Source organism: Temnothorax longispinosus, unplaced genomic scaffold (genome assembly GCF_030848805.1).
Source record: "Temnothorax longispinosus isolate EJ_2023e unplaced genomic scaffold, Tlon_JGU_v1 HiC_scaffold_349, whole genome shotgun sequence".
Lineage (NCBI taxonomy): Eukaryota > Metazoa > Arthropoda > Insecta > Hymenoptera > Formicidae > Temnothorax > Temnothorax longispinosus.
Genome location: NW_027270175.1, coordinates 1 through 11,856, shown reverse-complemented (window position 1 = coordinate 11,856; position 11,856 = coordinate 1). Strand labels below are relative to the sequence as shown.

At 31.8% G+C, this 11,856-nt stretch overlaps 2 protein-coding genes across 2 annotated transcripts; one reads left to right on the top strand and one right to left on the bottom strand.

Annotated features, from left to right (window-relative positions):
• Positions 1 to 6: 6 nt before the first annotated feature.
• LOC139824383 (uncharacterized) lies at positions 7 to 4,567 on the bottom strand. The gene is made up of 4 exons (XM_071796914.1): positions 4,427 to 4,567; positions 4,023 to 4,214; positions 3,224 to 3,306; positions 7 to 2,810 (listed from the first exon to the last, which is right to left on the bottom strand). Exons 2-4 carry the CDS (start codon positions 4,198 to 4,200, stop codon positions 333 to 335), a joined length of 2,739 nt encoding a protein of 912 aa, XP_071653015.1. The 5' UTR covers positions 4,201 to 4,214; positions 4,427 to 4,567; the 3' UTR covers positions 7 to 332.
• A 383-nt stretch (positions 4,568 to 4,950) lies between these two features.
• On the top strand, positions 4,951 to 11,299 carry LOC139824384 (uncharacterized). Its single transcript, XM_071796916.1, has 10 exons — positions 4,951 to 5,122; positions 6,009 to 6,136; positions 6,701 to 6,781; positions 8,180 to 8,233; positions 8,317 to 8,397; positions 9,040 to 9,141; positions 9,534 to 9,753; positions 9,844 to 9,935; positions 10,212 to 10,440; positions 10,526 to 11,299. Exons 1-10 carry the CDS (start codon positions 4,951 to 4,953, stop codon positions 10,861 to 10,863), a joined length of 1,497 nt encoding a protein of 498 aa, XP_071653017.1. The 3' UTR covers positions 10,864 to 11,299.
• Positions 11,300 to 11,856: the final 557 nt, after the last annotated feature.

Genomic DNA, 11,856 nt, shown 5'->3' with positions numbered 1-11,856 from the left:
CAAAACAAGTCATGATAACATCAAAGTGTCATTAAAATGACTCATTATTAATCGAAAAGTTCTCTTAATAATCATTTTGGAGTCATTTTGACAACATTTTGATATCATTATATCTTTTTGTTCTGTTTGGATATCTTCAGGATGTAATTTGCATTCATGTGTTGACAAGCTGTGAAGACGACTGGGTATATTATTAAATAAATTTATTTATTATAGAATTAATATCAATTTCAATAATAGTATATTTATTAAAACGCAATAAAATTACATATTAAACAAATGAGCAAGAAATTGTTGCGTTTGAACAATTTTTTCAGAGTAGATTTTATAATTTATTGTGTTTCAAATGTGTTTGGAAGGGCGCACACGTATTTACTTATCCTTGACTTTATTAACACCATCTTGTTTTTTATATCTTCAAACTGAATGATAATGGGTACTTGTACTTCTTCAACAATTTCTTGAAATTGCGTGTATTGTTTACTATTGCTGATTCTGATTGGAGTAACAATAAGCGTGTGACCTCTAATGAATATTGAGCCTTTGCTGTCGCGATAGAAACCAACAATTTGTAAAACAGTATCATTTTTCAGTAAAATGATAGTATCGTTTGTTTTTTTAGGGCGAGTATATGTTACACTATGATAAACGGATCCGCGGAAAATACATCGATTATATACTTTGACAGTAATGTCATCGCGTAATATTGAACAATCTCTCGGATCCGTGCAAAATTCACCTTCACCTATAAATACAACATCATTGAGGTTGCTGTTAACATACTTAGTTAATCTCCGATGAGAAAATAAATTTTGGGAAAACTGTAGAGCACCTTTTGAGTGAAAAGTATTGCCTTCACAAGTACTTTGAAATATGCTCAAACGCAACAATTTCTTGCTCATTTGTTGGTATACACCTTTCGGTCCATTCAATTGTTGCTTGCATATATATATTCCATTTTCGAATTGAAACGTAGAGTTACCCCATAAAGGTCCACATTTTATAACAGATTGTACAACGTGTGTGATAACATGTACGTTAAAAGTCATTGCGGTTTCTCCATAGAAGATTTCGGTTTCGCCTACAAAACGCATGAGATCTATTTCGCATTTTTTCAAATCCAATACAGATATCTCGGATTGAAGAAGGCGATATATACTTTGAGAAAAAAGCATAAACGAATCAAGTGCTTTGTCGTCTAAAACATCTTTTAAGCAGGGATAGCAATAAAAGAGCAGCCATGCTCGCCATTCCGTCGCTTTCCATTTTGCTGCATCGACTAATGAACGGGGCAGTCTATGAATTTCGTGAGGAGGTTGCATAGCGAGTAATCGTCTATTTATTTCTATTCGTTTTGTTCTAGACAAATAGAATTGATGTTTCGGATTACTTATCCACATATTCCACATTTGCTGGGCCACTCCCAATATAAAAGTGTGCATGTATTCTAAAGGAAAGTTCCAAATGCAATCGAATGATGGTATTTTCGAGAGAACTGTGAGTCCTTTTACGCCTCTGACAATTTTGTGTAATTTGGCGGCGTTTATTGCATCTTTCAGATATTCGTCATGCGTCCTCAACGAAGGATTCTCGTCATCATCGCTTGTTAGCATTGGATACCTCATTGTGTCAATATGTTTTCCGAACGCATAGCACCAACTACAACCATAATGCCCATTAAACTGTAACCTACTTGCTACCAAAGCTCGTGCTGGCGAATCGACAGGTGCGTTCAACGGTCTTACAATTATCATTTTTGTTTTTCCACTCGCTGTTGTTAATTGTAATTCACGATTCATTAGTCGAAGTATCATTTTGACGAAAGTATTCAAGTACAGATTCATAAATTGCGGTGATGGTTCCTTCGATCCTATCCACAGAGAACATACAATTGTGTTTTTAAAACGCAAAGATGGTGAAAGTTCGTTGACTGTAATTTGAATAGGCCAGAAACTTCGTTTCGAACTTCGGAAAAGAGGTGCACCGTCCGTATTAAAGTTAAAAGTAATCAGTGACGCATTTGACCGATTTTCTCTGTACAAATTTTTATACGTTTCGCTGTCGTACACATCACATATTGTTTCATTTCGATTGTGTATTTTATTTTCAATCATTTCCAAATTATTAACTAAATCGTCAAACACATCTTCTCGCTGTAGAAGCAACTTTATTTGATATTCTATATCAAGATTTATAAAATAATTAGGACTTTCTGTTGTTAAAGCATATAGTTTTTCACATTTATCGCAAATTATCTGTTGCGTCGAAAAATTGGTTGACTTTATCGATTCTAGCAAGGTGACATTACATTCCGAACAGTAAAACGTGTATGATATTTTTTGCAAAGGCGGATTATACAGCTTTGTAACTCGATAAGAACTGACGTCCCAGTCCTTGAATTGAGGTCCTGCCAGTGTTTTAATTAACTCGAGAATTGCAAGCTGGGCTTCGCATGAAAAGCGATGCCTTAATGACAAACCGTCGGTCATCTTTATGACATCGGATACTGTTATTCCAGCTGCAGGAAATATAAGCAGATTATCATGAAAGTTTCTTCTATTGTCGATATCTTCATCAGAGTCATCTAAACTATCGTTAGAATCGTCACTTGTGTCATTTGCCATTCCATAATAAGTAGGATTTGATTCTTCATGGAGATGAACGCTGCTGTCAATCGAAGAAGGCCGGGGCAATGATGGATTCTCCGGTTGATCACTATCATTTGTGGACGCATCATTCATATTCATATGCTTATCACCAAAACTGCGCTTCATAACATTTTTATGAGCAAAGCGAAGAGCAGTTGTATCCTGTCAAAAAACGTACGAATATATAAAAGAAGTTAAAAGTACATTTACAATTCCCAGCAAACACAGTCTAATGTTATATAACATATGTAAATATATATATTTTATATTTTTATTATATGGCAGTTATATATTCTGTATTTGCTGAGTTAATACTCTTTATAACTGTATAATATATTTGTTGAAAGGTTTACATTTTATTGAGAGCTATGACCACAATTGCGTTATGTGTACACTTTTTTCATGTGATATACAAAATAATTTGTCGTACAAAAAATTTCTCAACACAAAAAAATTTCTATTTATTGTCATCAATTCAGAAAAATTTTTTCATTAATATTTGGACAATTTATTTGTTTTTTATTCAAATAAATGATAATAAAATATTCAGTTTAAGTGATTTCTCTTAGACTTACATCTGACATAACATCAAGGCAAACCAGTTCTGAAACTGGAAGATCAAATTCTGAATGATTTTCCAGCGGACTATTGGAAGTACCTAGAAAAAACGTACATTATTGTAACTCTTAAATTATGTATTTAATTGTTTAATGTTGTAGGAAAATATCATATGGTTGACATATTATGATATATTATGTGAAAATAGAAGGGCCCGTATAATTTGAGCAGACCATGTCACAAATGACCTGTATATGTACATATGGAATACGGGCTTTCAAATTTAATTTAATATAATATTACACAAATTTTGTTAATGCAAAAGAAAAACTTTGGTTTTGTCAATAAAATTGACATATAATTCCTACGTATGAGGCATTTACGGCAGGAGAGGCACAGACTTTCTATTGAAATTTCAATTGTATATTCTTCCAGGCTTCGGAATGAAATATGCAAAGGTGTAATTTCAATGTGTCTTTATACTTATTTCATGTGTCGATTCCTTCGAGAGTCCTGTTAATTTATATCCGGTCACTCTATCTTCATTCACATAATTTTTCAAAGTTCAAGGTTTCAAGATGGAATTAAAGTACAAAATAATAAAATATGTTTATAGAAATAAAATTTCTGCATATATAGAGTAGATTCTCTACATCTATTTTGTTGTTAAATTACAATCTGTACTAACATGATATGTCTCACTCGAATCGTGTTAAATATTTCCATAAATCTGCGGTAAGCGAGAGGAATATACGTATATCCGTAGCAATAAGCCCAAAAATATACTTTTCATGAAATTTATTAAAAATATCTTACTTGATGGACAATCGCCGTCCTGCTGTAATTTAGCAGCATCAATGCAATCACGATTTCTTCCTGATTTGAACCTTATTTCGTTCCAACGCTTGTGCGTCCGAGGATCTACCGACGAGCTTCTGTAGTCGGGATCCAAAAAACTTAGGTAATGCTTGCGTTTATTTGTACCACGATCCATTTTGCGTTGAACTGCTAAAAGATTATTATATCTATCAGTAAATAAAATGGAATTGAAAAAACAAAAACGGACAGTTGGAATTAAATAGAAGGAGTATAAATTCAATTGTCATGCCGTGTATAATCATTTTTATTATTTCAATTCCAATTTTGTCCGTTGTTTTTGTATTTTCAATACTATTTTGTTTATTGGGATAACAAAAATATAACCTTTATGTTGTACTAACCTTAAATGCACGGATTCAGATTATAGTTGCATAATAAATGACATCGCGAAAATTATAGACGACGACTATATAATATAAAAATAAATGACTTATTTTTTCGCAACTAGCAATATTATATATGCTGGGTCTGCTGTATTTTCACTGGATTTCACACACCGTGTTTTGGAGCGAAACTTTCGCTTTCGCTTGACAGGGAATGTTAACCAACAATCGACATTCGGCACATGTTTACGCGCGAAATTCAACATGCATACCGTCATGTGCATATACCCGTCAGCCATATTGGATTCTATAAAATGAGCCGAATGTGATTGGCTGTCTGCTTCCCTCTATTTTCGTTACTACTATCTATGGAAATGACCGTATTCTTCCCGCGCGTGCTATCATGAAGAATAGTCGAGATCATCCACAAACCGAAAGCAGCGGCTGAAAGTGGCCGAAAAAGCTTAACGATCGGGAAGGTGAGGTAATACAAAGTCGAAAAAAACGATCAGCAACGGGATTCAGTACCACGTATAAGAAAAATGTACGCATTCGTGCAATTTGAGGGTTCGTCTGGAGAGTGCGAACAAGATATAGTGCCAGTGAAAAATATTTCCGGCGGAAATTTTGACGTTAATAGTTTCTCTAAGACGACAAAATACAAGATTGCATGGAATGGAAAATCGTACAAGGGTTTGGTGTTGTGTGTTGGTGGTAAGTTATTATTTTACACACGTATTTTCTCTCTTACTGTAAAGTGTATATATATATATATATATGTATATATATATATATATATATATATATATATGTCGCAGCCTTATTGCAAAATCAGCCTTTTTACAAAAAGGCTAGCCTTTTTGCGAAAGACCGTCCTTTTGCGAAAGCATTAATCGTTTCTTTGATAAGACTGACGTATTTTAGACTTTTTGCAAAGTGCCTTATAGCCGGCCTAGCACCAGCCCATGTGTGCCAAAAAGCCTAAAGTGCGTTCAGTCTTATTGAGAAACGATTAGTGCTTTGCAAAAGGGCGGCTTTTCGCAAAGAGAGGTTAATAGTCTTTTTGCAATAAGGCTGCGACATATATATATATATATATATATATATATATATATATATTCAGTCAGCAGGATTTGTTATATTCATTTCTCTTTCAATCGACATTTTGTATCTTTTATCTTTTTATGTGGAAAAAATAATATATATACATATAAATTATGAAAAAATTGTCACGATACTCTCCCTATAGATGTTTTTTCCATCATAGTGCATTTAATTAATAATAATAAGTATTGTTACAGATGTGTAGCTTCAAAGTAGCCAGTCATAAAAGTATATATACACAATATTTTAATTCTTATAAAAAAAAAGTATTTCTTATTGTTGTACTGACTGCAGAATTGCACATTATTGAGGGTGCATTCCATTATTCTAGGATCATTTAATTCATCTTTCTTGAACCGCATATGGTTCTGACAGAAAATTAATGACAGGAAATGACGTTTTCAGTACTCGCAACGAATAATGGAAAACACCTTTTCTATACTGCTTTTTATCAATCCACAATATTAACACAAAGAAATAATAATTTTTTATTCAGAAACTGAGAATCAGGTAGAAACAATCGTGGAAAAGTCGAGGCTCAGACGAATGCCGATGCATTTATGTAACACTGCATCAGATGATTCTGACGAAAAATGTGACCCAAAGAAAGGGTCAAAGAATAAGGTATAGATAGTTCAATTTGTCAGTTTTTTTTTAAAGAAAACTTTAAAAAAGTTGATTTTTTACAATTAACCCAAAGAAATCAGTTTTAATGAAGGTTTTTTTCTATAATCTTTACCCAGATAACATGCATGTTGCATAAGACGTCGTAAAGATATCTTAAAGGTATCTTAAGATATCTTAGTTGTCTTAAAGATATCTTTACGACGTCTTATGCAACATGCATGTTATCTGGGTACCTGGCAAAGTAAATATTATTCGCGTGTTAAAAACTATGCATGCAATTATTTCTCGTAAAAATAGATAATTATAATATACAAAAATGCACGTCTTATTTTATGTTTATGTACGAAATGTTTCAAATAATTTAAAAAATAAACGTTAAAAAATCCATAAGTCTAGCTAATATAAGCTAAAAGCCCATATTGTAGAACTATAGTGTATAACATTTTTTTAAGACAATTTTTTTGTTTATGAAGCCTGAATCTAATATTACATATGTATACTCGTCTTATATTTATTAATAAATTATATAATACCGTTTAAAATGGCACACTTTGTATATAGGCCACTGTAAAAATTGCGGCACAAAAAGAAGACATATTACAAAGAAAGTTGGAACACATGTCTCGAAAAGTAAATGCTGATGTAAGTACATACTTTGTTAATGACGATATACCCCAACCTACAACCCTAAAATGAAATATATTTTAGCAGATGAGACTTAATGTAATTTCCTGATTTTTTATATAAATAAAAAAAAAGTTTTCGTACATTTTTATAAGGAATACGCTACATGATTTTGAGTTACCAACGCTACATTTGGAGACAGTCTATATGCTTTCTACCAAGAGTATGTATTTAGAATACGAGGTTTTTATAAAGAAACTACCGGTTTTGATACTTAGCTTCCCCACAATGATATATTAAATGTAACAATTTAGGAGCAAGTTAGGTAATCCCCAAATTTTTTAGTTAATTTTTTTACATATTTTTTTAGCACTTTTAAAAAATATCCTTTTTTGGCCATTATTGAAAAACTTGCATTTTCAATAAAGAATTTGCAAATTAAATAGAAAGTTCAGGTAGACTAAAAAATAAAATTAATAATTTCAATAAAGAAAATTATTCCCCAATCCTGACCATACTTGTATTTATTTCAATGTTTTTAATTCAAAAGTTATTTCAATATACTCTAAGAAAATCTGTACAACAATTAAGAAAAAACCTACAAACATACTCAAAATGCCTCTTACTTTTAGTTAAGGGGGAAACCTGATATAACACGCTGAAAATAAAGTAATTTTTGGGAACTTTTTTTAGACACAATTTTATGAAAGTTTTTGAAATTTTAATATGTATTAAAGGTACATCTCTAGATATAGAAAATTTTTTGTTGTTGCAAAATGGTGCATACATCAATAGATATAATGACGGCTGTCTAAAAGGCCTCGGCATCGGACTTTGCAATCGGCGTACAGCATAGCACTTGTTGTAACAGTATTATATCTGTCTGAAACAGAAAATTTAAAATACTTTAGCCTTATAATGAAATTCCGCTATGAATAAACCTAATTGCGAAGTAAAAAATGTAAAATAAAAAATAACGGGACTTTGAAACAAATACTGCAATTTTTACGATCACAATATTTTTTCAAAGTTTCGTTATTTTTTAATTTTGCATTTTTTATTTTGCAAATAGGTTCATCCATAGCGGAATTTTATCATAAGACTAAAGTATTTTCGATTTTCTATTTCAGACAAGTACAACAGGCACTATTCTACACGCCGATTGCAAAGTCCGACGCTGAGACAGCCGTCATCATACCTATTGATGTATGCATCATTTTACAAAATATTTGTTTTATATCTAGAAATGTACTTTTAATACATATTAAAATTTTAAAAGGTTTCATTAAATTGTTTCTTAAAAAAAAATTACCTTATTTTCAGCGTGTGTTACATCACGTTCTCCTCTTAATATCAGTTACTTAAAAGACATTGACTATCAAAACGAGAAAGTTATTTTATCTGTAACTTGTGTAGGGAAAAGAAATAAATGATGGAGAAGGACATTCCAATGGGAAGGATACAAATAAAGTATGTACCATAAGTTTCGCATATATCAAATAGGAAATAATTCACTAACTAATTATGCACATTACTTATTTGTTGTCACACAGAAAAATAAAATACAATCTAAAGAAACATGTTCGAAGAGCACGATTGCATCCAAGAAGAAAGCACATGTCTTGGCGGAATCGGTAATATAAGACTTACTAAAACTTTTAAATCTCGAGGTTTAAAATTTGTTTTTACTTGTTTTCACTGTTTATTCGCATCATATATTTGTTTGCGTAAATCCATTTTATTCCAAATTGCATAGTTCACTTAGAAATAAATATTTAACGTGGGTAAGTACTTTTGTCAAAACTGAAAACTAGACACTGGACTATCACATTTCAGTCGCACTAGAATGAAAACTGCGAATACAAATTTCGACAAGTGCGTTTAATATTATTCTTTCTTTTTGGTATGTAGTTTCTAATGAAATGGAACGACAATAACATACACGAGTCATTGCTCTATCTGATAAATAAGAAATCTCGCTTAGACTTTTGGGGGTTACGGAAAGTTGGTGGAGGAAACTTGAAGATGTCTATATATAATCACTGTACCGGGATAATTTCCTTTATTGGAACGGGGATATTTATTGGAGCGGGGTTCACTAGAACAGGGTTGCACTGTATGTGCATTATTCTCTATCCATATATAAAAGATGTTGGGAGAGGGTTTTCGAACACCTGTGTAGAAAATTATATGCGTAGAAAATTCGTTCACATACTCCATCTAATTTTGTATCAAAATTGAATATTATATACTAATTACAAATTATTAAATTACAGAACAAAAAAAAAGAGCAAGTTCAACAAAGTGAAAGTTCAACAAAGAAAGGGCCAAGTGTCAATGTCAAAAATGCGGTCCCTTGCTTGACCGCAAAGATTGACGTAAGCATTACATGTATACATTTTATACGCATATTCAAATATAGTGATAATTAAACAAGAAATTTCAAACCGATACGTGATAAATACAATTAAATACGATATATCATATTCGGTTAAGCTGAATCTTTAGTGCTAATGTTTCTAGTGTAATTTTACATACATCTTCAAGTTTATGCAAAATAGTGATAATTTTTTAAATAATTTAAAAGAAACCTGTCTTTTTTTATGTACAGATAAAGAAAACTAAAACTATCCTCATTATTCTTTTGTGCCGAAATTGTATATTATGTAGTAATAATATTTTGTTTTGCAAAGATCAACGTATGCATTATATGTATGTATATATATTTTGTACATATATTCCAAAAGTGATAATTTTTTCTATAATTAAGGAAACTAATCGTAATGGTTCCTTCATAAAAGAAAGAGACAAGCACCTGGAATTAATAAAAAAACTACGTCAAAGTATTGAAAATAAGGATTCAGAAATTAAGCAACTGACAACCTTAAACATTGAACTACAAAAGTCCGTAATCAACACAACAGAGGCTAAAATGAACTCCATGAAAGAATTAATCGATACAGTAGTCAACGAAGTGGCTGATTTAAAAAGTTTGTGATAATGTTCAAAATTTGTTATGTCTATTGTTATTATAAATGCCAATACAATATTTCTTGATACGTGTAAATATTACTTTGCAGTATTGATAATGAACGGAGAACAGATCGATTTAGAAGGGCGACAAAATCGGGATTGTTATCCTGTGGGATACGTTCGACACACCGATAATGAGGTAAACTTATGTCATCAGTTAAACACAGCATCAAAAATTTTGTACTATTTGAAAAATATTATGGGATAGTAAATAATCTAAATATTACCGTGCAATATGTTGGAAATATTTCGAAATATTTCAATGTTATGTGGAATTTTTTATCAATACTTATGAAATATTTTATAATCTGTCTGAATTACGTTAAAATATATAATATTACATGCTGATATTTCTCTGAGATCGGCACCGTATAAGTTGTCCTTCGTGATATCATAAAATGTCTGAATATTATAGATGCATCTTGGAAATGATATCTGGCTACCCGTACATTTATATGACACTGCGGTTGTTTCGTGCAAAACAGCCTCAAAATTCGTGAAGTATATGGCAATAGCAATTTTTGGAATTAGAACTCTGAAGGACTCGTCAATATCCGGAAAGGTGTCGAATAGAAATATTAAATCAAAACCTAACGAGATACCACGACCTCCTCTCGACAGCAAAAAAATTGGGGCAATAAAAAGTATGTATATGTGTGTGAAGGAGTGTATTCTCTCTAAAATGAATTATTTGTGCTGTTACATGAATTTATTAATAACGTTTTTCAGAAATATTACGTTTCTGGATGTTAAGTATCAACAAAACTGAAGAAGAATGTGATCTGCAGGAGATTCGAGTGTCAAAATATATCGCCAGTAAAATTTACGATCTTCGTATAGATCAAACAGAAAAGAAACAGCATAAAAAACGATCACACAAAGGCAAAGGGAACGAACCACCAGAAACCCCGGAAGCAGCGCATGAACGCCAAGAAGAAGCAGGCGGTTTTCAATACGATGATGAAGAGCTTCATAAGGCCGACTCTGACATTTCTCAACATTCAGATACGTCCGAAGAAGAGGAGGCAAAAAAATCCAATAGTAGTTTTGAGGACTTACCTATGTAGAGGTCTAATATAGCTGAGTCTAAAATATGGATTTGTATTAATTAAGTTGTTCAAGATAGAAATCAATGTAACACGTAATTTTCATTTCTGTAAGCATTAATTGCCCATTTGTTTCTAAGATTAGTTTACCTTGCATGCGAAGAAAACATGTATGTTTTAGTTTTTGGACTGCAATTTAAATAAATTATTTCTACCTCAATTTGTTGTTGAATACGTGCGTGATTAAGTCAATTTACTGTTACATATACCGCATCAGTATTCAAACAGATACAGTGCTAGTTCACTGAATAACAGGTTCGGACGCGATAGAATACTAGCATGAATGAATCAGGATTTTCGGATTCAACATGATAGAAGTCGTCAGACAATCAGTATTCAACGAGATACTGGGCTACTTCCTCGAAAAAACGAGTTAGGACACGAAGGGATACTTGCATACATGAAACAGAATTTTCTTTTTATCATAATATGGGAGATATCATAATCAATATTCAACCAGATACAATGCTACTTTATTGAGAAAGCTGCTTAGAACAGGATAGAATACTTACATAATTGAATCTGGATTTTCTGATTCAACATGATAGGCGTAGTCGGATAAAAGATTCTGTATATCCGATTTTTACGATCAGATATGACACTTTTGAATCAAATGATAAATCCTATTCAATATGATAAATACTGATATAAACAACTTTTTATTAATATACATCTGGGTAGGAAGGAGTAAGTAAATATCGTATTAAAACAGACAGTTTTGAGAATCACGAATCTTGACATTGGGATATAAATTGATATTCAGACAACGTGAATTGCGATATTCAACCTGATACGAAATATGCAACTAAAATTCCGGATTCATTTTTATTAACTACGAATACCTTGACATTGGGATATAAATTGATATTCAGACAACGTGAATTGCGATATTCAACCTGATACGAAATATGCAACTAAAATTCCGGATTCATTTTTATTAACTACGAATACCTT